This window comes from Lonchura striata, chromosome 1 (assembly GCF_046129695.1).
Source record: "Lonchura striata isolate bLonStr1 chromosome 1, bLonStr1.mat, whole genome shotgun sequence".
Lineage (NCBI taxonomy): Eukaryota > Metazoa > Chordata > Aves > Passeriformes > Estrildidae > Lonchura > Lonchura striata.
In genome coordinates, this window is record NC_134603.1 from 53,177,065 (window position 1) to 53,204,932 (window position 27,868).

At 38.3% G+C, this 27,868-nt stretch overlaps 1 protein-coding gene across 2 annotated transcripts; it reads right to left on the reverse strand.

Annotated features, from left to right (window-relative positions):
- Window positions 1-72: 72 nt before the first annotated feature.
- On the reverse strand, window positions 73-27,868 carry PTPN2 (protein tyrosine phosphatase non-receptor type 2). 2 transcript variants are annotated; one of them, XM_021527797.2, is made up of 10 exons: window positions 27,705-27,853; window positions 25,083-25,173; window positions 17,506-17,606; window positions 16,769-16,867; window positions 15,488-15,625; window positions 10,110-10,319; window positions 7,970-8,128; window positions 7,043-7,233; window positions 5,401-5,502; window positions 73-913 (listed from the first exon to the last, which is right to left on the reverse strand). In XM_021527797.2, exons 1-10 carry the CDS (start codon window positions 27,771-27,773, stop codon window positions 892-894), a joined length of 1,182 nt encoding a protein of 393 aa, XP_021383472.1. In that variant the 5' UTR covers window positions 27,774-27,853; the 3' UTR covers window positions 73-891. The 2 variants fall into 2 exon arrangements, with proteins under 2 accessions (XP_021383472.1, XP_021383471.1); XM_021527796.2 differs by lacking the exon at window positions 73-913 and having other exon boundaries at window positions 1,585-5,502; window positions 27,705-27,868.

The window sequence follows — 27,868 nt, forward strand, 5'->3', positions numbered from 1 at the left end:
CCATCCTGACTGTGTCAAGGACAACACTGACAGAAGGCAGGAGATGTGAAGGAAAATACCTTAGAACACACAGTGATGGCACAATCCAAAACCTGTTTAATTACAGACACCATTGACTTTTGTGCACTTTGTTTTTGTTCCTCAGCTCCCATTAACTACACAGAACTGTGGGTCAAGAGAGGTCAGGTTCAACCTCTTTCTTCCCTTTAAAGCATCACCAACAGAACACTTTCCCGTCACAAAGTTACTCTGAACATTTTGTGCATATTTTATAGCAAACATAAAAAGAATTACCAAACCAACTGGTCAGATTATTAAAATAATATTCTTAGTGGTGTATTACAAAAGAAATGTGCAAGAGTTCCTCCTAAATCAAACTACAATACTTAGCATTAATGAAAATACCTGCATAAAGCACACTCTAACAATTTTGCCACTTTCCAGTTAAGACAGGTATCGGGAAACCTTAAGGCAAAACCCTTCTTTTTCCACAACACACACTCTTTAACAGGTTCTCCCTAACATAACGCGCACACAACAGCACATCATCAATTTAAAAAAATATTTAATGCTGCCAAAAAGTATAAAAATACAATAAGAATGGCAGTACAAAACAAAATACTTCCTAATTTATTTCTTTTACATATTTCTACATTAATACAGGCATTATAAAAACACAAGATGGCAAATTATTTCGTTTTGCAAAGTAGCACACGCTGCTGGTGGTCTTCATCCCCTCGGTGCAGTTTACGCTGTAAACAGATAACTGAGGTCTTCTTGGTACTTAACAGACCTCACTTTTTGTTCCCGAAGAGGGGAGGGGTCATGTCTTGCTTTGCATGTCAATAATTTGCAGTTTATAGCTGCAGAATATTCACAAGTCTCGAAGGCTTAGGTGTCAGTCAGTCTCGGCCTGCGACATACAACCAAAAGAAAGTCACCGATTCAGTACAGAATACGGGGATAAAAAGCAACAAAAAAAAAAAAAGAACTAAGAACTGACAGCGGGTTTGCAGCTCACTGGCAACACCAAACAGCTTCTCATGTGTTCCCGGAGCAACTACTGCCTCTGAGCAAGTACTGTTGCTTTTCCAGAAGGTATTTCCATGTTATAGTATAAGGCACATCCTTGCTGGAGAGTTTCAAGTACAGGTCTCAGTCCAGCAAACAACTTCCTCACACATGTAACCACAAGCACTGCAGAAGTCTCCTTAGGCCTCAGAGGGACTATGACAGGCTGCATCTCAAAACTCATCACCTCCCACAGAGGTGATGCTACAGGAGGCCAATCCTGCTACAGCGGCTCGAAAGTAACTGTTTCTAGGCAAAGATTTCCTGCAGTAAGAAAGACACCGCAGCACTGGACATTTTCTTTTTAGGCAAGGGAAGGCTCTACTCGAGTCTACAGAAAGAGACCTTGGTGTTTACAGCACCACACCCCCGAGCTACTACAGGTAAAATGAGTCTGAGTTCTGCAAGCACTACACTGATTCATAAAGCAGCTTTCCTCCACCAGTTATGACACATTGAAAGAGGGCTTCCAAGTTTTTATCCTTCCAACTTAAATAAAGACTCAGACAGAGATACAATTTTGAACACGTTTATTTTTTGTACATAAAAATGAAAGACTGACTTAAAACTTTGGGGGCAAACAAAAAGGCCCAGGAAGACTACTGTGTGTGTCACATCACCTTTGCAAATACCATCCTCTGGCTTAAGCCACTCAGCCCTGCAGAAGACTTCCTCTTTTGTCACTGTTAATTTAGTTTCTCGTGCAGTCCTCAAGTGTCTCAGGTTTTACTATAATGCCAAACAGCAAACTAAATAATTTGGTTTACATTCAATAAACATAAAGCTAACCAGGCTTTTTCACTGCCTGCATGATCCAGTCACACATACATGCATACACATTTATGCCTCTTCCCTTTTCAGGGGGACATAAACTGATGTCAGTAAACCATATTACTCAAGGTTTAACAGAATAAGCCACATTTCACTGGCAACATCTCACTTGCATAACAAATCCAGAGGTTTTTTCCAAATTGCTATTTCACACTGAATTATTTTACTTAATACATTTCAAAGAAAATACAGATGTACCGTCACTAAGTGGACTGTCCCTGCATCAAGAACCCAAGTAGGAAACCTAGAGGATTAATTCCAATCTTGCAAACCCCTTGCAGTGGAGGTGCAAATGTTTGCTAGGTATTTCTTTATGAAAACGTGTGTGATTTGTACACAAGTGTTCATCTGAGAGTCAAACGTTTAATCACTATGCATCAAATATTTTGAACGATGCATTTCCAGAGAAGGGGGAAAACTAACACAAACCAAACCAAAACCAATTTTGAATCAAGCCCGATGACATTTTAAAAATAGCATGAGACCAGGCAGCAGTTTGCCAGAAACTGGAGAGGGGAAGAGGAGAGGGATCAGAAGGCATGTCCTTCAATTTCACCCTTTAAGCATTTTCTATGATAGAGATGATATTTGTTCCTATTAAACATCCAAGCTGTGCAAAAATGCTGCAAATTTAAATCCTCCAGAATAACAAAGTATCACAAGGGCTTAGTGTGCAGCAAGGAAAACAATCCTCCAGATTTTGGGTTTTAAGGATTAGTGATGGACCAGAAAGAAGATTTTTATCCAAATTATTTCCTGGAATGTAAAAAGAGACCAATAATTTGATTTTCCTTACTATTCTCAGACCATCATAAACAATTCACTGTTCAAAATAGTTTTGTCTGAAGCTTGTACTGGTTCATCCTCCTTAAATTATTAACATTTAAGACTCCCAAGGTACTTGCAATTACAGAACCAAACTTTTACAGAACAACTGCTGAATGTGCAAGTCCTGCTTTATTGCATTAAGAAGGTAACAGAGTATGAGGTGATCTGAATTGGCTGCCCCCTGCCCTGCCCCACCCTGAACTGAGGAATGCTTACTCAGGATCAAGAAAATTGAAAAGACAGAATTTAGAAGATGGAATCAGGAAAAAAAAAAAAATCAAGTGACAACTTGACAAGCTGCGGTTAGAGCTCAGTGCCTGTAGGATACTGGTAGCCCAGGAAATCCTCCTCATGCCAAAAGAAGGGCAATAAATAACAGTGTGGTATCAGTCCAAGTTTTGCCTGCACTTTTTCGTTAGCTGCTTTTAAGTATCTAGAATAAAATCTGGAATATTTCAGTTACAAAAGCATTTAAATTACATTCCATGTATTTTTCCATAACCAAAATATCTTTATAAGGCACATACATTTACACCTATTATCAATTACAGCTGATACTGAAAAACCTATCCTCAATTTAAAGGAGGAAAAAAAAAAAAAATCTTTTGACAGTCTTCCTGCTGGCTAAAAGTTACTGTGGTTATAAAAATTGTGAAATGTCTTAAAATAAATGAGCTGCCTGCCTGTGCTGTGTCCCAGCAGTCATTTTGCTATTCAAGCTGCACAGTTGGTCAGCAATGCCATGGAACAAACTGTCTTATTCTACTGACGTACAACTTCCCAAATCCAGTACTCCATGAAACTACATTTGTTTTCGTTATGTGGACCCTTCACCATTTGTTTACTATACAAAGACCATAGTCCAGAATAGTATTAGCTATTGCGAAATGAGAATTTTAAAGAGTAAACTGCACTTAGCTTTGTGTAGTAAATGTCAGAGTAATTGGGCCCCATGCCTTGTTTGTGACTACCAAGCTTGGGCATACTGGAAAACTGTGAAGTCAATTCTTTTGAATAATGAGCAAATAATCATCCAACTCTCTGAGTATTTTTCAGCAGTAAATCCAAGAAGTGCTTTACAAAATGGGGGAGAGGAGTTGAAGAAAACCCCTTAGACCCCACGCCCAACAGAAAACAACCAAGCTTAGAAAACGGAAGGAGAAAACATAACTTCTTTGAAGTTACCCAACAAGGCAATGCTTGAATAAATAAAATTCCCGTTTCAAAGTACATTCCAATCTTACAAATTACTAGATCCTCGCTTGAACAAGCTACATTCAGCTATATAGCATCTCTGTATTTAAAGGTAATTTAAAGGGCAGAAAGTGGTTTGTGTTGAATTATTATGTAGGAAGTGTTACTATTCAAGTAATGGAAAGGGAGTGCTCCATTTTAAAGGGGCTTTAGCAGAGATACTCCCAAAATATTAGTCTTTAAGTGTTTTACTAGCATGTCTAATACAGTGCTGGGGAACCTGAAAAGCAGTTTCTAGACTTTGTGAAGCTACCAAAGTGGCTCATACAGCTGAGAACACTGGGTATGGCAGAACATTACCAACATTTATTTTCTATTAGAGCCACCCTTGGAAGTTCAACTACCGTTTCCTTTGATGTGTTTTCTACAACTATTACCGATTAATTAATTGTATTTTTTCTAGCAATTAAAATCTGTAGACACACAAAATATGTTTTACACTTAATGGAATGTCAGAACTTGAACAATGTTGGCCTTCAAACAGTAGCTGAAGTCTGAATACAATAATCAACAGTATGACTTTCAGTGGGGGCTAAGTTCTCAAAAGCCTTAAAAAAATTCCAAGTCTTAAATAATGAAAACTACAAAAAATAAATAAGGAATGCAAATTAACAGAGTAGAAATTGGCAAGTGCTTCATCAGACCCCTAGCTGCTCATTTCAAACTGGAGAGTCAAATATGGGGAATGGCTGCACTATTCTTTTCATGCACAAATTATAATTACATTTAGTTTCAAAATTAAATTCTTTTGGTCAGAAATTTGTACAAACTGAGCTTTTAAAAGTACAGTGAACTACAAAAAGATTAAATATGCAATTATAAAATATATTTATCCTAGGTCATAAGAATATAAAATGTTTATGTTCATGTCACTAGTACATTACACATTACACATATTTAAGGATAACTTCTTTGCATTAATAATGTAAATGATACAACACTGTTTATTGCTTATGTCAGGCATGTAAATTTAAATCCAGACAGCCTTCAGTAGCTAAACCTCCATGGTTCAGCATTTGTTCAAGATCTGGTAGAACACCATGCTAAAAAGTGTATAAACAGTTGCAGCAACTTTGGACCTGCTCATATTAAACAAAATCCATCAATTCTGTGGGGGGCAGCAGTTCATTTTTCTAAGTACCTGCAGTGGAAAGTCCTGAGATGTCGACATGAGATCAAGTTTACATCACTTCTCTATTGTATGTAACAGTCTGTACCCATTCCAGGAATAAGGAGTTTATGCTTAAAGTCACACCCCTACTCATTACCTTCCAGCAAAATCAGCTATTGGAGCAGTCACACTTACTGTTCACTTACAAGGAATGTTCTTGAGAGTACATTTTCCAGCAAAAATAAGCAACTAATATCAGTGCACCAAACCCAATCTTAGTGAGAATAGGTTTCCAGTATAACCACCTTTTTCTTTTTCTTTCAGTCTCATTTAGCTTCTGCTTCATCTGCTGCAGCTTCTGTGCTGTGTTTGCTCTTCTATCCTCCCGCAGTCGTTTTCGGACAGAACTTAAAAAGAAAAAAAGGTGAATCTTACACTGAAGAAAAGGAAAAAAGGCTATTATAATATTAAAACAAACCTCTTTCCAACACTCCCAATAGTTAACCCACCAGCAGCATATGGCAGCAGTATATAAAATCCAAACCAAACAATCTTTTATTATGTTTAAACCACCTTGATGTAGAGTTTCAGATAGTAAAGCCCCACAAAGAAGTAAATGACAGATGTAAAGATGTACACGGTACTACATCTATGAGTTTGACAGAGAACAGAATTAGTTAATTATCTGAGCTGAGTCTTTCATCCCTGTCTGTGCCCCATTTAGTGGCTGAGATGTTTTGTGTAGATGCTGCCTTTATATGTAGTGCCAGTGCCACATGCAAGTGCCACAGTATTTACACGGGTGCCTCCAGTGCAGAGTTCACAGCAGCCTCAATGATACACTGACTCCAACCCCTAACCCCTACTCAGGGTTGCATGCAAGTTTAATAGTAGTGATCCCAAAATGCAAACCAGATCTTGATAAAGGACACACAATAAACCCAAGTTCTGTGTGTTACACTAGCAGGACAACTTTGTAATTCAGGTCTCCAAAAGTGCCCTCGAAATCTCTAAGACAGCATAACTCTGACATAAAAACCAACTTTGATTGACTTCTAACACACATGCCCATAGCCTCACTCCTTCTTGTGAAGGGCTCCTTCACACAACTACAGAATTAATGTCATTCTCTCTCAAAACACACATGAAGACACAGAAAGAAACTCATTGGGGCATTTGGTGAGCCAGCTCATTTGGTGGGCCAGTTATCTTGCAATTCCAGCCTATCTACATTGAGCTGCTGTGTCTCATCTCGGGCTACAGCCCTTTGGGACACATCCTGCCTCCTGTGCACCACATGGCTCAGCTTGGCACAGCCCTGACCCAGTTTCTGGATCTCTGGCTGTGGATCAACATTTGGCAATCCACATATGGGAAGGTCCAAATGACAATGTGCCTCCCAGCTGAGGCATCATTTCTCCTAAAAGAAAGGCAAATTCACGGCTAAACCACAGGAAACTACTCACAGCAGGTAGATTTAACATGAACAGAGAGTAATACATGGCTCCAATAATACAATTTCAACCATGACACAGAAAGTAGTATGTGATAAAACCTTTGTGTTTCTGAGGAACCATGTAATTTTTGAAACAAAAGTTAGCATTGTATTTAAAAATCAGTATGAAATTATGCTGGACAATTTTAGGACCTCATTCACACTTCACAGTGGAGTTCACTGACAATCTGTTAAGAAAAGTGTGAGATCTAGCTGCTTCAGTTAGAGACACTTGCTTTTCTTCTCTTGACTTCTGAAAAGTAAAACCAAATCACAAGGAATCATTGAGGTGGTAGTTTTAAAAATCATTAAATAAGACTGTCAAATACCACCTGTTCTCCCTTGCTACCGCAGAATGATCTTGAATGTTTTTACAGTAAGAAAAGCAGCCTAATAATTAAGTCTTTTGAGAGAGTCTATCTGCCTTTTTAAAGTTTCTTTATCTTGCCTACTTTTCAATGTTCCCATCTGTGATATCTTGAACCTTAGTGGACAGGTCAGTGTTTATTTTCTCCATCTGATCATTGTTCTCCAGGCCTATGCTGTTCCCATTGTACTTCTCTGTGGTTATTTTGGTTGGGTGTGGAGGAGACTGCTCTGAACGTGGCACTTGGTCCTCCTTAGAGAGCTCCTTCCAGCGTTTCTACAAACAAGGAGAACACATATTTTAAGGGAAGAATCAGACCACTAGCAATACCATAAAGAAAGGAAATGCATTTTAGCTTATCTGCTCTATTTGTAATTTCAAAAAATCAACAAAATAAAAGAGCCCTAGTATATGAAAGCAGAATTAAATGTTTTTCAAAGAGTTTTCTCCCAGTTCTCCCTCCCACCTAGGTCCAGCTACTTAACAAAGCTGTTACGTGTCTGCAAGCCAACGGATAAAACAGTGAGATTTGGTAATTTCTTTGCACCCAGATTTGGCTAAATTGTACTAACTGTAATACAAATTTTAAATGTTATGAAGAAACAAGGCAACTTTACTAATAAATATTATCTGTAGTATCAGGCAACTTACCTGCTAGAAAAACAGCAAAGATCAAGAAATTCTAAAAAATATCCTTGCTATCTTCAAAGTGATCCTGGACATTACTTTCTCTTTTTAGTATTGAAAACATCAACTGAACCTATTTTTTTTCTTTAAACATTTGGACAGACAAAGCATTTTCATATTTTATCTAAGAGGGGACATATACACATGGTTAAAAGTTTAGTTTGATAGAAGGCACTGAAGAGATACCCTTTGATATGTCTTAGGCGTCTGCTGAAAAAGACTAATTATTTAAATCCCACAAAATTACATGTTTTAAAATAATCTGGAACTTATGTTTTACTACTGTTGCAATCTGCTGTTCAAATACATGGAGCAAAACATTTACCTGTATAGTTGAATCCCCCATTATAAATTTTGCTCCTTCTATTACAGCCATGTATGAAAATCTTAGTTGATCAGGAGTCTGAATAAGTCCCATTCGATATTTTCTCATATCCAGTAATACCTTCTTAATATCTACAGAAAATGGGTCTTTTTTCTCCATCTGTAAAGCAAGTTACATTGGAAGTGTCAACAGTATATACAAAATAATTACAAGTAAAAATCAGTAATGAAATTCAATCTAAAAACTAATTTCTCCATATTTTGCTTTTATTATAACATCTCAAATTATTTCTAATTTGTTTTTGAAAGAAAAATGCAAACCATCTAATGAAAACTTACTACAAACAAATCAAGGATTATGTATTAAATAAATAAATTAGTACCCTTTAATATTAACTCCTAAAATTAAGATATATAGATATGCTCAATTTGGTTTAGGCTTGTATTTGGACTTTGAAATAGGACTAAGAATCAGAGCTGTAAAGCAGTATTTCCTACTGCTTCTGAATAGAACAGCAATTCAGTCTATGGCAGAAGTTTCCTTATTTAAAGGAGAACCCTGAACCCAATCAATGTACATGCTTGTCCCCACATTACATTCACAGGGTGTTTCTGAAGGACATTTGCATCAAAATATACCCCTATGCTTTTCAAAATGCATAAAACAAAACAAAACAAACAAACAAAAGTAAGTTAAAAAAAAAAGTTAAGAGGCTCTAACCAAACCAGAACATGTGTCTCTTGTAATTCAATTGGAATTCTTCTTCAGTTAAACCTGTGCTGTCCTTTTTACTACTACCAAGCACAAAGGGAAAACTGTGCCTGGACTTTCAAGTCCAAAAAAATTTTTGATTTATTTAAAGTGTTATTTAACATTCAAGGTTCACTCATGTCATGAGCAATTACAGATGATGCAGTTCACTATAAGCAAACAATCTGTACATTCACGTAGCACTGAAACTGGCTGCCAAGCCTACTACCCAGAGGGCTGCACAGCAGGAGAAATTCTGCACCACCCTCCAATACACACTGCAGGAGAATTAGGGGCATGCCTGAGTTCTCATCCTAGTTCAGATAACAATTTTCTGCATGCTTAAGAAAAGGGCTCTGGAGAAAAAAAATACTATAATCTCAATATATAGTCACAAGCTTTTTTCATATGGAAAAAACAACCAATTTGCAACCTTTTCTAAGCACATCTTGCATAAAAGGAAAAGAATGTTTACAATTTACTTTCCAGGAAGCTTTGAGAATATGTAATTGTCCTGGGGTACTTCAAGAGGAATTTGTAAATGCATTTCAAGAGCTGTGTTTTTGCCATCAAAATATGTGAAGAATAAAAAAGCATGATGTCTGTTGTGTCTCCCCCTCAAATCCACAGGAACAGATCCCCTGTGGACCCTGGCCAGCTGGGCAGTGGGGTGAGGCGGGCAGAGGGAAGGAACTTCTCCTTGGATCCCAGGGGGCTTGGAGAAGCTCCCTCGTGAGTCCAAAGCCGAGCTGGTCCCACAAGCAAAGGAAAGAGGTGCCCTCCCTCAGGATTAGTTCCAAAGTTTAATGGGGGCCTGGAGAGATCCCAGGCCACATCTGACCTCGAAGGGCATCCAGAGCAAGAGCGGGAGGTCCCCGCCCAGAGCAGCCAGATATAGGGGGGTGGAGAAACCCGAGCAGCCAGCAGGGGAAAGGCATGGGAGTGGGTCTCTGGGGGCAAGGCCTCAGAGTGACCACTGAGGAGGAGGTGGGGGAGGAGTCCCAGCCAGGGTCCAGTTACCTGGTGACCCTGCCAGAAGGATCTGGACAAAGGGGAAGGGTCACCAGGTGATGAGAGAGGGAGGAGACAGGGGGATGGGTTGGGGTTTGATGGACATACAGGTACTGATGGGAAAGCTGGGATGACCCAAACAGATACAAAGAGGGGATATGGAGGGATAAACCATTATGAGAGGATATACAGTGCAAACACAACTCTACAGATGTCTTAATTTAAGTTTCCACTGGAATGTCATTACTTCAATGTTCAAACATTCAAGTTTTACAAACTTCAATGTTTGTAAAGCCTTCTGACCAAAAAGTCCATATTGGGAAGGTTGGCAGGGTGTCAGGACAAGGGAAGGGGTTACAGAGAAAATACAAACACTTACCAGAACAAGACAAGTATCCACTAATGAAAATGTGCCGGAACGTCCTATTCCCGCACTGCAGTGAACTACTGCAGGTCCGTGTTCGGGACTCAGTGAACCAGATTCTCTGACTTTAAAGAGGAAGTTCAGGAATGAAGCTGGGGATTCAGGAACTCCGAAGTCTGGCCATGTAGTATAATGAAAATGAGAGATAATCCTGGACTCACCACTCTAGAAGTGAAAACAAATAAACACTAGAACTAGAAAGCATTCCTCTTTGGCTTAGTTAGCGCACATTTCTGCAATCTCAATCAACAGCTCTTTTCTATTTTTAACCTCCCATTAAGACAAACAACCCAGTAACTTGCTTCAAGCTGGATGACAACCAACAGTGCATGCTGAAGCAGTTATCTGAGTTGGTAATTTTCTCCTTTACAATTATTACCACATGTGGGTTTTTTTTCCTCTTCTCAAACTTCCAGTATTGTGTTTGGTTTGCTTTACTACTTACTCCCAAATGTCTTTCTTTGTAATGCAGTTCAATGTCTGACAGCAGTTATTAGATAGTTAGAATTAACATGACTGAAAAAAACCCATGTCAGCATTGTACACACTCTGCATTCTTGCTTCAAGCAAGTTTTAATGCCAAGAGGTATTACATCTCGTTTATACTAACCACATTACTGAGAGGAGCAGGAAGCGTTCCTTCCCGGAAAAGGCTATAAAACCCATACAGCAGGATGTCTAGCAAGACTTCTGCTGAACATCTTCTATCTTTTTTAAGTAAAAAAAAGAGGATTCCAAAATCATACAGCTGCTCTAGAACTGCTCTTTTAGAGTTCCTCTCCTAACACAAACAACTAACTGCAAGTACTGAAATAACAGCAAGCAAGTATTTAAATGAAATGTGGATCACATTTTTATAGAACTCACTTCAGACATGCTGTTAAATGCTACTCCTTGCCATGGTGATTCTGATTTTGGCTCAAGAATTTTATAAATCTTCAGTTATTTTTTTTATAATTTATTAATTCAGTTCTTTAATTTTTAATTAATTCAGTTATTTAATTTTCCACATAGACTGACACCTACAAAAACCTTGGCAAAGTCTGAACACAAAATGATTTAAAATCAATGTATTCCAGAAAACCTATTCTTCTTCAGCAACAGTAAAATATAGCCATGAGATAAAATAAATTCCACTGTTCTTTATCTGTTCAGTCTGTTTCTGCTTCTTATGAGAGACAACTTACAAATCTCCATTGTGAAACTAAAAGAATCCATTTCATGGTTTCTGCAGTAACAAAAATAAGTCTCCCAACTTGTCTTGTGCCTTCAATGCTCCGTACTGCAAGACTTTCACAAAAAGCAGTGGATATTAACATGAATCCAGTCACCCTCAGATGCACAGTTATCTTCCAGAAATATTTTGTCTTTTGGCTAGGTGCTCAACAAGGACAACAAAATGTGATCCGTGATATTGGGAAAATGAATTTACGTTAAGATTTCATAGGGGAAAAGGAGTATCAAGCTCAAAACTGTATAAATATACTGGGACTTCCCTTTGTCTGGAGCAAAGCATTGAAGGGTTTGCATTTGCTCTCCTACTGCTCTTCTCATTTTTTCAATTAGAAAGTTAACTGACAAATGAACTGAATGACCTGTTTGTTTAAAAATCATGAAGGAGACATTTTGCATAAGAAATCTGGAAGTAACAATTGAGCAATTTCTCTATTTCTAGGAAAAACTAAGAAAAGTCATCACTTTAGAAACAAAATTAGGAACAAAACTGGAGAGGTGAGCTAAACGCACATGCGAAGTAATGGCTGGAATTGTTTCTTGTGAATCCAGACAATGTCTGCAGGTAGTAATTGATACTCCCTACTTCAACATTCTGAAAGAGCATTCCAGATAAATGCATCCTTTACACCTCAAAATGGTAAAAATGTCTTCTTCTGTCACCTCAAACAAGGTGACCTGTGGGGTTTGTTTGTGTGGGCTTTTGTTTGGTGGGGGGTTCTTTTGTGTGGGTTTTTTACCCCAATCCCGTCCATAACAATCACTGGCATCTTCTTCCCTAAGAAAAAGAATAAAGTATGGCTAAGTGTCACCCTACTTATATACTAATCTGAAATAGTTATTTCTAAAAGAGAGATGAAACAGTGCTGTTGTACATGTCACTCTGCTCTAACCCACAAAACTACATTTTTCTTTCATTTCTTGTATGAAGGCTTTGTCCATCCCATGTTTTTCCATCCCTTCAGCTCATTATAGAAATACCTAGTCTCTTCTCTCTACAAGAGTCCCATTGCGAGGCACTGGAACCAGCTGGTCATCTTTGAATTCACAGTCTCTAATCCTACAGCCAAATCCCATTTGAGTATTTCAAACCTCCCACACTGCTCTCTTAAACAGAATGGCTCTTTCAAGTGGTGCTTGGCAGTCAAGCTGCACAGCTGAAACACTGCCTTTGTGAGGATCTGTACCACCCTCCCTTAAACAACTCCCAGTCACTGAGCCATGCAGCACTTACATGAAGTGACGTGGGACTGTTACGAGAAGAGGTCTGGCTTTTTGATTCACAACTGTTGATGGACAAAAATCCAAATTTAAATAACAACTAATTTAATTTGAAGTGTTACCAGGAAACTAGTTAATCTTTTAAAATAAAAAACCCCTGGACTTCAAGACTCAGGCACTATAAAATTTTATATGTAATATACAAGAGATATAACACAGAGATATTATATATTTCTGCATGGTAGCAGAAAACCAGCTAGTTCTGTGGTAACCACATTGCAATTTTCAAAAATTTATTCCCTAAAACTAGCTACCAAAAAAAAAAATAAAGAAAAAAAAAAAAAAAATCCTTGAATGACCATGGGACAACACTTAAACAATACTTTGACTTAACAAAGTATTATATAAATATATATATACTTGTTTAAGTATTTATATATAAACACTTAATATTTTGACTATTTTGTTTTAAAATTACTCAAACTGTGGAAGTTTGACAAACTACTGGAATAAGTTTCCTATAAATAACCAAGATATCTAAACCTGATGAACTTGCAAAGCAGACACCACACTGCACAGCTCTGCATTGACTGCTGGAAACATCAACAGTATAATCAAAGGATGATCAATGCAGAAGTTCCAAGTTAAGAGATACACATGAGGACTTGAGCAAAAAAGGAATAGCCCATTAGATTAACTTTCAGCAAAACAAGCCTTGCCATAACCTTTTAACAGTGACTATCCAATCACACAAAACAAAAAGGAGCAAAAATCTTAAGAGTAAATTCAGGTTGTTCAGTCACCTGAGAGTTTGAACTTGAATAAAATACTACCAAAATGCTCAAAAATCCCACCTGTATTTCTAAATAATCTTTAACACAACACCAAAATGAACCAACCAAATACTCAAATACAAATTTCATTCGTAACAGCATAAACACTTTATGACTGTATTTTATATATACCCATATATACTTCTTTGTATACTCATATTTTGTTTATGTCTTAAAGAGATTTGCTGCAGTAAGACAAACTAAATTGAGCTCAGAATGCTTGCATTATAAAGATAACCTTGGTTCTCTCTGTTTTCAAGGAAATACTAAATTTTAAGTATTCTTGGCATTCAGAGTATATTTTGTTCATGAGTCATCCTATATTCCAGGCATTGAGTGGCTAAATGCCTTATGCTCTGCCTCCACCAAAGGCCCCTGCAGAATAACTTACATAAACACAGTTAAGCTCACATTTCAAGTTACTGCAAATACTCAGTTCCCACAAGTTTTATGGTATAATTATCGAATTCTTACAAAAGGCTGCATATAACACTGACAGTGTTAGACTAGAAACTACGGAGCTTCTTTCGCTTGAGTAACCAAGTATGTTCTGCTTCTTCTATAAAAATTATGCATTGAAGTTAATATTCATGAAGCCTTACCAGAGTGCTAGAGATATAAAATAAAAATTCATTACGGAAAGATTGGTATTTGTGAAACTGATTTATATGACTGTCCTGGGTTTGCTGTCTTAAACCAGGACAATGACACACAAGAAACTGTACAGTGCTGACAGACCTGCACTTGCTGGTCCAAAACAAACCTGGAAATTTAAGTGCTCAATAGCTCCAACTCAAAAGTCTCCTACAGTATCCGTTGTGCTTTTCCTTAAGGCATTTCTGCATTTTCCAGTTAATGTTATATTCAACCATAAACATATAAAGAAAATGGCATCCTTTGAAAATAGGAAGTGTAAAAGTAAGGGCCAACATCAGCCAAACACTTCCATGAAGAAGCATTTTTGGTAGTAGGGAAAACTTGCCTCAGCTTTCCAAAAGGCACAGTTGTCTTTTTCAGGCACTAGCTAGCCAACATTACTCATCCTTTTTTTGCCTTTGCTGTCAATAAACAAACTACTCAATTCTTCAGGTCAGCAGGAAAAGTATTTCATAAAGCTCTTCTAACATGGAGAAGACCAACCAACAATATGCCAAATTTTATCATGTTAATCGCATGAGGGAAGTTCTGAATTAAATATTCTCTCATAGTACTACCATCAATAATTATTATAAATTCAGTTATTTGGACATGCAGAACATCTTCAAGCTTTCCTTTCCCAAGTTCTCTGACAAAGATGACCTTGAAAACTTGCCATACTAGCACTTTCAATTAAAATAAGGCAAGATTTATAGGGAGAGAGAGTATCTTACAAGACATAGCTGGAACAAACAGACAAGCTCTTCAATCCTGTCTTCCACTCTGAAACAGAAGCAATCAATTCCAAGCCAAGCTCAGGCCAGGAACAAGTTTTTTTGAGCTTAACTTGGTTAAACTGTCAAAGTGCTTAATTTTTTAAGAGAAAAGGATGGTTGGTCCTGTGGAGCAAAACAGGAGGTAAGCAAGACGAGATGAAGTTACCTACCTACCTACAGGTGGTAATCACTCCTCCCCCAAAAAACTTAAGACAGCTAGACTAAATTACATAGAAAACTCAAGTTCCAGTACAAAATCAGTAATTACTCTATCAGGTATCTGATAGTCAAAGGAAATCAGAATTTTCCACTCTTGTGTTCCTCCCTTAAGTTAATTCTTACAGCTCCTCTTAGAATCACCACTACCACAATTTAGAATTCAGCATGTTAGTGTACTGCCAAATGGAAAATACAAGCATACAAATGCTAAAGATGTTATCTCTCCTAATGTATAGACTGAGGTCTAAATCACTTACTTATTTCCACACGAACATCTTCAACATTCTCAGAAACAAAGTGCATTAAAATTTCCAGTGTAAAAGCTCACTCAAATCTGAAGTGACATCATGCTAATTTGTTCACATGATACACTTAATCCCATGAATAGGAGCTGTACCAACTGAGAAAAGCTTACATTGATATTTTCTAATTGCAGTAGATGTACTGTGTAATAGGATTTGATGTCTTCAGACACTAGTCTCACACGGAAGCCTGTTTCACTGAATGTCATAACTTCCTCTTCTTTTGTTGGCCAGTACTGTGCACACTTCACCTAATGGATTTTTTTTAAAGAGAAGGGAAAAGAAAAAAAGAAAAACCTTGTTAAATATCTTAGTATCTTAGGCTTTGCATGTGCAGATTCAGAGTCCACATTGTTCAATACAGTAGACTCAAGTACCTGCTCCCACTTTGAGGAATTCCTGAAGTCCATAATGTTTACAGACAAGTTGCTACAACTGTTTCAGTGGCTATAATGTGTTCCAGTTTTACATGTTTATGTTTTCTTCCATCACATGGCTAACAAGCTTTGAGATACATCTTAAGCCTTCCCTCTCGTTCTCTACAGGGAACTGAGATCTCTGCTCAGCTATTTCAGCATTTCCCCCCTTTGTTTCTGACTTGTACACCTGCACAGTTACAGAACTCATCTACCACACCCAGTTCTACCCAGGCTTGCTGCATACTGGAAGGTTCTAGTGAAACAAAAGAATGAACTAACAAACTAATGCAAAACTATTCTTTGTCTTGTATTCCTCTTGCTCTGCCCTCAAACTTTCTGTAGGAAAATTTTTGCACAAGAATATAGGTGACTTTTTAACCCACCAGTCAAATTTGTTTTTCACAAACCTGTGAAATAAACCTCAAATGACATGCATTCATAACAAAATTCTGCAATGCCTTTAGGCACTGCAGCAGAGAACATCATAACAGAAGATTTGTGTATTCTGCACATACGCCACTGGTTCTAAAGAATCAAAAATAACTAGATCAATTCAACAGTTCTTGGGCAGCAGTCTGCCTTCATTGTTACAGCTAACATCTCTGTATAACAGATACACTACTCCATTACATTTAGAAGAATTCATCCGAAGATACTTGTTTTCCCACCTTCCATTTTGTTCTGGGAACATTGTACACTGCCTCTACTCCTCATCAGTTCTAACTGTACATCCTTTCTCAGAATGTTACTTTCACCTTTCTGGATGTATGTTTGTTAGATGCTATTTTCACCAAACTGAACTGTAGGTCTTGGCTCCCTCACTTCACTGTTACATTAACTACACATTTACACTGTTACATTAACTGCACACCACTGAGAACGTTTGTTAGTTCTTCTAACGTAACAATCAAACATTGCTCAACTGTATTAAAATTGTGGGGCTTATTTTACAACTTTAGGCCTAATGTCACTTACCGATTCTTTTTCAACAATCCTGTTCAACATGACCACTGCTTTGGTTTGTTGTTGCCATACCATTAGCCAAAAATGACAACATGTATTAGGTAGTGGACCCTATGTAGTAAAAAATACAAAAATGGGCATGAGAATGTATAGGCAAATCAGTGTTTGAGCACAGTTAATAGCTCACTGGGGGAAACAGGAAAGAGTCTTCCTATTAAGTTTAAACAAATTATTAAGATAATTATAGAAATGGCAGGCAAGTAGCCACACTGAACAGATAATTCCAGGACTTAAAAAGGCTGGGGCTTTTTTAAGAAAAAAAAATAGCAAACAAAAGCAACCAACAAAACAATAAGAACTCAGGGAAGGGATATTTTGGTTTAAGCATCACTGCTATTGTGCTGTTAGAAGAAAAGCTACTGCAGGCATGCTCAGAAGATACAAGATGGCTTAAGGGGTAGAAGTATTGTTGTAACATATTTACAAAAGAACTAAAGAAAAGAGCAGGAAGTATTTGAGAAGCTTAATATGCAGTAAATTACTCATACTTCAATATCCTCTTTAGGTTTTCTTAAAATATAAAATAATCTGTTAGCAACTATGTCACAATGAGATATTGTAATTCATGCAATAATGACATACTTGCAATTCATGGAGACAAGAAACAATCCAAATACAAATTACAACTGTACAAATCCCTCTCCCTAGATGTTCAATTCCTGTAATAACCCAGTAATTGTACTGCTTACCTGTGTTAAAATATAATATCTCTGGGCTTCTTCTATGACCACTAGGCTGGCATTGATATAGTCATTCTCGGTGTTCTGGAGTTTTACACGACTGTGATCATCTAAAATTCAAAGAAAATTAAGAATTAATGATGCATCCATCTCGATGAATACTCTAACAGGCAAGTTTAGGTCTAGTCCACAAGCAACTAGAACTAAATTGTGCTGTATGACCCAAACAGCAAACTACAAATAAGTGGAACTAATTTCTCACATAACTTTGATAACTGTCCCCATTCTCCCATCAGCATTCCATCAGAGTCATTTCAGGCAGCTATTCATAGAAACTGCTCAGAAAACTGGAATACCTATTTTTCTTTAAAAAAAAAAACCTAAGCAAACAAAATATCTCCCACACAAGCCTAGAGCTCATCACAGTCATCCCTCAACAGCTGCATTTTCTTAATACAACAGCACCACAACTCGCACCAGACAACACCATTCTATCACACCAGATCACTCCACGGCATTATTTCCTAAGTTCAAAATTCAAAGATTTCTGGTGAACTGAAGTTTCAAAGGGTGGTGTAGAATCACACAGCTCACACAGCTAAAAAAATCTCAGTAAAATCTACTGGCATTAATTCAAGCCAGGCTTGAATTTCATCAATTTCATTTTCCCTGTAAGATATTGTCTAATATTATACAACATAAAAAACTAAAAAAACACATGCAAAACCAAAAATAGTCAACAAATCATCCAATTAAATGAAGCTTAATCTAACAACATGATTTCATCTCAAAATTACACAAGCAAGACTGACGATTCCCTTTTAAGGCAGAGGCAAGCAAAGGATTCTGTTTAAAATTCTACCATTAATATGAGAAAGATTATCATAATGTCAAACTAAACAACTGCATAATAGAAAGTCATTGCGGTTGTTCTAGAACCTTCTAGTATGTGAATTATGAATCTCTAGGTTTATGAACCTCTAGGAGACATTTAGGTAATCAGATTTGTTTACAGTAAATAATCCTTCAGCCATTTATCAGTCACTGTATTAAATAAACAGTACTTTCAGTTTAAAATTTGTATACAACTACATGCCAGAAAATGAGATTCAACTGACTGTAAACCTCCTGAAGCTCAACACCTAGCAAAATAAGAAGAGTAAATTAAAAACAGCAAACTAAAATTAATTTAAGAAACTTCAACATATCTCAGGAAGAGATGGAAGAGATTCCATAAGGAAACTGACAGCAGAGTGAATTACAATGCAATACCAGTTTTTGAAACCAAATGCACCTAGTCTAACATAGAAAACTCAATTAGGGCCTAGACTGCTGTTAAAATGCCAGCCCACCCATCCTTGCACCAAAAGGTTCACTTCCTTTAGACAAATACTTTGGGAAACACAGAAGGACATGAGCAACTACCAAGTATCAAATTCAGCACAACTACAATAGATGAACTCACAGCCAGCCTGTGAAGCAGAAGGCTTATCTCAGAAATCCATATATATAAACCTGGATAGGCAAAAAGCTGATGGCAATCAGAAAACAGTTACTGAATTAGACTCTTGTTCTACAGACTGCTTGTATGATTTAATATTAATACTTTCCATGTGTTTGGAATCCTGGGAAAAGAACATTTACTAGGTCTTGATCTGCCTTTACATTCTCTCTCATCAATCTGCTATTGATGATCTTGTTGGATTCAAGTGAAGAAATCAACAGTAAAGTAGAACTGTTTTTCTGCTGCTGAAGCACTCAGATTTGGTGTGTTGCTCCATCTCCCTTAGCTCCTAGCTTTTATATGCAGTCATATACTAATGTGCAGAGAATAGAAAAATGCTGAAAATTTATTTTTTATATAAAAGCATAAGAAATATACTGGGTTAGGCTGTTCTCATTAGCATTCCAGTTGGAAGGCAACACCATCTTAACTTTCAGGAGTCTTAAAAGATTTATGATACCCCTGTGTGAAGAAAAAAAAATATTATCAAAGCCAAGACGCAGCAAAATTAAGACACATGTGCATTTTAAAGTAAAATATATCTCTTTGTATTATTGTGCCAGGATAGGAAAGCATTACTTTTTCCTTTCATGTATCACTTTATCTGAAATGTTTCTACTGGAAAGAAACCAAGACCTCTGTAAATATTACATGTCATTTGCCAACAGGAAAAACTTAAGATCTTGTTATAGTAAATCACACATACCGGTACCAGTGTTCTCGGAAAGGTGACGCAAGCAAGCGCTGTTAACAGTTTAATCACCCAGCGGCAGCTGCTGTACTGCTGCCAGGGGCAAATAACTGCAGCCTCAACAGAGGTTTCCTACTTTCATCCTTACATTCCCAGATTCATTTTTCCCTTCTTATAAATTTTGCTTTGTAAACATGACTCAAAGTTTTGCAAGTTGCTTTTTTGAAAGTCCCTTTAATAACTAATTCTATGCACAGATAACCTCCCTCTCCCTCCCCAGTTAAAACAGAGATCCTGCAAGTACTCTGGCAGATAGTCCACAGTACAAAAAAAAAGCCCACTAGAATATATTGATTTCTCTTCTTTCAAGGGATGAGGTTCTTAAAGGACACAATGACCTAGAAACCTCATTCAAACCCTGGCTTGCTTTTCTGAATTAACTGAAGCAAGCCAACTTTTGACAGTGAGTTAGCTGTAATGCATTTCCCGCATGTATATAATTTCCAGTTACAAAGTACTTAGATTTATATGAATGATAAACCCATCTTTAAGATAAGATTTAGCTTATGCGCTGCCATACCCACAGCAGCTAAAATACAGTACTGCTTTTCTGAAGTGCTAATTTCCCTATTTCAAACTATGCAGCCTGAAAAGGAAGTGGAAACCTTAAAATTATTCTCATTCTGGCTCCTGCACTGAGAAAAAACACACCCAGAATGAACCTGTCTGAGCCAAGCAAACTCTGATTACCCATTTCCAGTGGAACCCTGTCTCACTGAAAATACTTCACATGCATCAAATAATGCCAAATCTTCACAACACTCATCAATCTGCTCACCTCCTGCTTAACAGAAAATGACAGATCCAGGTAAAATCAAGATACAAAATGTTTGGCATTTTACATCATGCAGTTCTTGCAGTTAATGAAAGGTTTTCATTATAAAACAACTGTGTTTCTACAACACTGTATAACTTCAAAATTATCTTTTATCTAAGAGATGTCTCTGGTCCCCCAAATATAGAGCTATTAACAATAGAGGAAGGAGAAATGCTACTTAGCGGATTAAAAAAAGTCATAAATAAAACATGCAGCCACAAGCCATCCCAGTGACCCTGCCTAACGTTTCCCACCTACCAACAAATCCCTTCAATTTCACTAATCTAAATCTAGTCTATCTGAACTGCTAAATTATTCAAATTGCAATACTCTCTCACTAGACTTACAATCTCGAGTTTCAGAGGTAGCCTAAGGCGAAGGAAAGGCAAAATAACTTTTCTTCACCACCGTGTCACTGGATGTATATAATGAATGCCATCGTATCAGCCATGGCCTCGCTCACCACCGAAATGTATTCACACCAAAATACACATGTCACTACTGCATAGCATCCTTACAATGGTAAGCAGGATTACAGGCAAACATCTCAAGGCATATTAAAGTTTAGATCAGCATGTGCTATAAAATTCCCCTCTTCCCCAACTCCAAAGGAAGAAGTATCTCCAAACTCAACACCATCTTGAGTTTATTTTACAATATTTCACATGGTAAGATGTTTTAGAGAATCATTAGATAATGCAATAAAAATCACCAATGTCACCTTCTAATATGGACAAGAAATGAAGCAGGCTCATTCTGGGCTGAACATTTCCCTGTTCTCAGCACATACACCTGAAGCACAGGACAGAAAGGGAATAAACATTCCTGCAATGATAATTAATCAGCACCATGTGTAAAACCATTCAAATCAGCTCCAACTCTGTTCACTGTAAAGCACAATTCTCTTTTTGTTCCTCTCCTGTGCTCTATGCCAACTGTAAGCCTATGGTTGAAAGATCTGACACAAAACCTACTCAAGGCCATAGGAAGAAAACATGAGAAATCACTACCTTGCAAGATCTTCCAAAAGCAACATGATCTTTCAGCAAAAATGCTCAGATGACACAGGTTCTTGAGCAACACACCATATTACAAAGGAAGGCTGAAGAGAAAATTGTGTAAACCCTCATCTACCCTTCAAAAGCAAAAGGCAAAAAACAAATCTTGCCAATTTTGCTAAGGGGATTTCATTCTGGCCTGTAAATCTGGGAACTCAGCTCTAAAGGTGTTTACAGTCAATCCAAGACACTAGACTCCTCTGATAACAACTAAGGATAAGATTTAGAAGGAAAGTTAATTACAGAAATCTTTGGAGTTTCATTAAAATTATTAATAAAGAATAACCTCATAAGTTACTTTCCTCTGTCAAAAATGTTTTCTGAGAAATGGTTTCATCTGTCCGGAAATGACTGGCTGTCAAACCAAACCTATTTCAGATTAACTTCCTGTTTCAGTACTATGCAGCCAAAATACTCCTCTGCCTATTTTAGACTAATACCAAACTATTAGACTGCTATTTTTTTTCAGTTAGGTAGTAATTCTTGAGGGCTTCTACCAAACCAAACTTATCTATGCTACAGATCTTTAGCCAACAAAAATGGACACTAACAAAAATACTTATTAAACAGGAAATACTGTGAAATTCAACTGTAATGGGCAGAGATGCTTAGCCTTTCCCAGCAAACAAATTTTTATCTAGAAATGTATGTAACAGACACAAGTTTCAGTGTACTTGTCCCAGGTATCACAGTTGAAATGGGGTAAACCAACCCAAAATATTTTTTCCTGGACTCGTAATTGCCATATTTCCCGTAAAATTGAAGAACCTTTGCACTTCCTCTTGCAGACACACAACCTCGGATTTTACACTGGCTTGGCAGCTACGACGGTTAACAAACTATTTTCTCGTTGCTTTTGGAGAAATAAAACTCTTTCTTTAAATTATGTCTTCCAGTATGACGAAGTAGATAGATCTTAAAAGCCCAACAGCTGTCTCTGAAGGCCTTTAACTATCTGAGAATATTAGATCACCTGTTTTTCACCTAAATACTGGTAAAAAGCAGCAAAATTTGCAAAGTGAAGGACTGAGATGTCAGGATTGTGTGAGACTGAGTTGTTTCGCATTTCTACAACAGCAGGTCCTTCCATACATGCACCACAATTAGATGTGTTCACCATAGTGAGCAAACCATGCAGCTTTTATCCTAGCTGCTTTGAAATTTAGGCACTGCTACCTTGAAATCTTATTTATCATACACTCCCCTTCCAGGCCTCTTTCTGCTCCCAACTCTCATCCTCATTGAAGCAACTGAGTCATATTTAAAAATACAGAAGTAAAATTCAGGAGGAATGAGCCAGTTCAAATACAGTGTTTTGCTCTGTAATCCTGATAAAGCTTTGTTCCTAGTGCCCAGTTCTGCAAAGCTATCTAGACGGACCAATTCAAACCATCCTTCTTTCATAAATGCTAGAAGCTGACACATTCTTCATAAAATTCATCATCTTATTCGGTTCATACATTCATCATGTAATAATCTATGTCAAGAGTGTGACAGAAAAGCTCTAGCCTTTTCCTAAGCACAACCACTACTTCAATACTAGATTTTATCTGTCTCTCTGCTTTTGCACTGGGTTCAAGAATTAATACAATCATTCATATTTTTCTCTACTAGCTAAACATGCACTTCAGAAGCAGGTTTTGCCATGACTAAAGTAAGGTGTTTGATGCTCTTCAATACTGTAAAAGGCATGCCATGATTAAGGAAAATATTGAGCTCCACATAACTGCAAGAGATGAATACAAGTCACATCCGAAAGGTATTCCTGGAGGCATTATTAGATACTACTTAAATAATACTATGCATTTTTATTTCTTTCAGAAACACTATTTTAAAAAGAAAAAAAAGCACAAACAGTTTGAAAGTAAATTTTCACTCTCTTTACATAAATTACATTTATGTATGGGAGAAACAGTAGATAAATGCATGGATAGTGTCTGACATGGAAATTGTATAGGATGTTAGATCCAGGACTAGAACATAGGACTTCTGAGTTCAAATCTAATTTCCTGCCTTCTCATCTTACAACCCCCATTGCAACTTAGGTATGAAACACAAATTAAACAAAACATCTCTTTCAGCACTGCTAAGATGCTAATGCTGTGCTGCAACAGAACAGCAAAGCTGGGACACCCAAGTGCCTCTGCACAGACCAACAAGCGTCCACCAGAGGCTTGGCTCCATTTCCTGAGCCTACGGTGAAAGTCAGTCAGGCTTGCCTATCTGATGTATCTTCCTCAGCACTGGATACTCCTCCAATGGAATGCCACACAGACACAGCAAGGAGGCCATGCACTGAATTCCTAAGTTCCGTTTCATCAGCATGCAGCACAGGGATTCAGCACTACGCCAGACTGGACCCATTTGGTACAAGTTCACTGTGCCAGCAGAGCATCCTGGCAGTAGCCTAAGGAGCAGCACTGCATCTTACCAGTGTGACTCAATCCAAGACCCTTTCTGTGCAATTTTGGGAAGTGCTATGCACATGCTGTCGCCACAACTTTCAACTGGAAACAAGGAGCTCAGCACTTCCCCAAATCTTAGAATAGGTATTCAGATCAGGCTTGCAAATGAAAAGCCCCAATATACCAGCAACCCTCCAAAAATTATAGATCCAGTAACAAGGTGGTTTTCAGGACCCTTCAGTATTCTGGGAAACTTCATAAGGAATACATAAACATGTTATCTGTCCCAGTTCTAATATACTGCAAAAAAAATTAAAGCTATATAATTTTTCCCATATCTCTAGCTCACATATCTTTTTGCAATAATTTTGGCTTACAACTTCTGAAGTAAAATGCTGATGAAAAGAAGCCCACAGCATCTCTGTAGCAAAGAAGCTGGTCTAATTTTTTTTTTTTTTTTTACATAAGACATAAGATCATTATGTCAAAACGACCATTTCATTGCAATTAGTAGAAGTACGAAGCACTTCATATCTTACTTACTATGGTCAAAACCAACAAAATCTCAAGCATTTTTTAAAGCAACAGTAGAAATTGAATGGCATTTATCCACACCACCTTAAAAATGTGCAGAATCACTCAGTCCAAAAAGAAAACGTTTCTTTAAGTCAAGGTGTACTAACTTAACCTCTATACTCGTTTTTTACAATGGATAAAGAACTAGTAAACAAATAATTTCCCTATTAGAAAAGTACCTCTAAAACATTACTCTGTAGCTCAAAAAAATTTACCTATACACTAATACCTGTGATTTGCAACTATCTCTCATTCACCATTCAGTACAATGAGCTTAACATGCAGACTTATCTTCAACCTGTTATACACATTTGTGTATGTGTTACCAAAAATCTCACATTTATCACATGATACATGCCTACAGAAATAAACAAAATGCAGAATTTGCAATGACCATGATTTATCCCCTCCAGTGTCAACAGGGTAAGAGAAGGTCTAGTAAATTTACTGCAATGATTGCAGAAAAGATACTCACATGGACTAACATCTCTGTATCTGTTTCGATTTCTGTTTTCTGGATATTTTGCCACTCTGTGAGGGTAGTCACTGGATTTATGTCGGATTTCCTTAAAAAGACAAAATAGATAATTGACTTATAGCCAGCAACCTGATTAAGATTAATGTTCTACACATACTATTAATTAAGCAACATTACTAATAACTAACATTTTTATACCAAGTTTTACTGCCCCTAGTATTATTTTCGCTCAGAAGATAGATTTCATTCATGATCAAACTGCTACCATTTAGATCCTCCTACATTTGGCTAAAACTACCATATGTAAGCATCATTTGACAAGCAACCTATGGATCAGGATCAAAGGGTAAAATAGCTCTAATCCCAGATATTTATTACGTTTACAGTTTACCTCAGAACTGCACATGATCTCCCAAAGCAGTAAGGGACTCAGATGCAACAGCAGTATTCTGCTGGCTCCTTTAAAGCGACTGGCAGTGTAAAACCCCAAAACTTAAGTGAACCAGTTAATAATTTTATGGCTACTATTAAGGGCCATAGGATTATTCTTGGTGGTTTGATGGCTCATCCCATACAACTTTAGTTAAATGCGAGCCAATACGAAGAATTCTAGAGTCAGAAATATCAATGTGAATCAAAGCCTGGTCTCCCCACATATTTGCACAAACCTAACGATCTCTGAGATATTCAGACCCACACACTATTTTAAGGACACTACTGTTGACACATTCTGAATGTTCTGCTTTACTGATTTCTTCCCTGAGTGCACCTTTTCTACAGCTTCACTAAGATATACAGAATTACCCTATGTAGAAAACTGAAAACAGCCTTCAGTGTATTCTACTCTGTATTTATATCCCTGTACTGATGCCATCTCAGCAGAAATGTTGCTCAGTAGAGAATTAACAATATTTTACTTTGAATTCTCCTTCCGTTTTTAGATTATGTTGCTACATTTGATCATTAGGTCCCAAAGGGCATTTAGACTTCTTATTACAACTGAGCATTCTTTGGTCTTCTCAATGTTCCCACTATCTTTGTCTTCAAACTTCCTAAATAGCCTAGTCTATTCCCAGACAATGAACACAGCCAGAAAGGGCATCAGCGGAAATGTAACGTATAAAAGAAAGCTCCAATTTTTAGCATTGGTTGCGTGACCTTTCTTTAAAATGTATTGCCAATCTGCAAAGAATATAAATCACAATGTGGAGCAACAACTGCCAAGCACCAATACTCCACATATTTGTGTAAAAACCTCCTGATCTATTAGGTTTTCTATTTTGATACAGCACACTGGAATTGCTCCTTTACATGGTTGACAAGCTTTGGGAGCTTGCTCATGGAACCAATGGATCTGGCAGGCACTCACACCCAACTTTGCATGAAAGGTAAATCTTTTATTACTCAGTAACAGGATGCAACATACTTTGTTTCTTAAAGCACTTGCACCACCAGTGCAAAGAAACAGACCCTTGCTTTGGTAAAGAAACATTAAAATAAGGAGAACACTTCTACAGTGATGGTGTGGGAGGGTAGGTTTGCTAAAGAGAAATAAACTTAAAGAAATTTAATGACTAATTCAGAAATCAGTTTTCCCACATAGTATCCAGCCATCACACCGAATCACAGCACATCCTGACCTGGAAGGGACCCACAAAGACCATCAAGTCCAACTCCTGACTCTGCACAGAACAAACCGAAGAGCCACACCATGTGCCTGAAATCTTTGTCGGAACATTTCCTGAACTCTGGCAGGCTTGGTGCTAGATCCTACTTATTTGTAATACAGATATATCCAAAAATGAAACATCTGAAATACTGCAGTAAGTATATGTATTTGAATCACATATAAATCAAATAAATTACTAATTTAACAGAGAAAAGTCATAATTTGAAGCCAGTAAAGAAAACTTTGGGGTTTCTCTTTCTCATTTGTGAAATAGTGCTTTAAAACACTGTGGGCTTAAATAACTGCTCTAGTGACACCAGCCGATACGTAATGCCTGTTTTACGGAACTGACTGTTCTTGGAAGTTCTTAATCTCGTAAAAAAAAAAAAAATGCAAATACTGCATTTTATAAGCAGCACTCGCGCAGAACCCCCGCAGTGGATGCCGAGCTGGCCAAGGCAGAGGGAGCGGGCGCTGAGGAGGGAGCACGGGTGCCTGAGCAGCCGCACGAACCAGCGGGGGCGGGGGGGGCACCCAAGCCTTGGCCGAATCCGTACTATCGGGCCCAGCTTCCCACGCCGCCCGCAAGCGGCGGGAGTCGCACGGCGGCTGGCCTGTCCCGGCCCGGCCCGGCCCGGCCCCGCTCAGCGCCGGGGGCAGCGCGCAACAAGCGCCGCCGCCGCGGCCGCGCGCGCGCCTCGCCCCGCGCCTGCGCGCCACCGCCCCCCTCCGCGCCCGCCCCGAGGGCGCATGCTCAGCGCTTGCCCACGGCTCCGCTGCTCGCACCTGAGGGCGAGAGCCGTGTTGGCCCAGCGACTTCCGCTCTCCCCGCCGCTGAGGCGGCTCGCGCGCCAGGCACGGCCGCTGCCGGCCCGCGAGTCTCTCTCCCCGCTGCCCTTCCTCCCTCCCTGTTGCTCTCCGGCTCGAGCCGACCACGCCGCTCGGCTCACCAGATAACGCGCCTGCCAGTCGTTCGTGGCGTCGATCTCCTGGAACTCCTGCTCGATGGCGGCGGACATGGCGATGGCGGCGGCCGCCAGGGCGCGCGAGCCGGTCCGCAGGAGGCCGAGCGGCGAGCCCGCAACCGCCCGCGCGCAGCCCCCCGCCTCGCGGC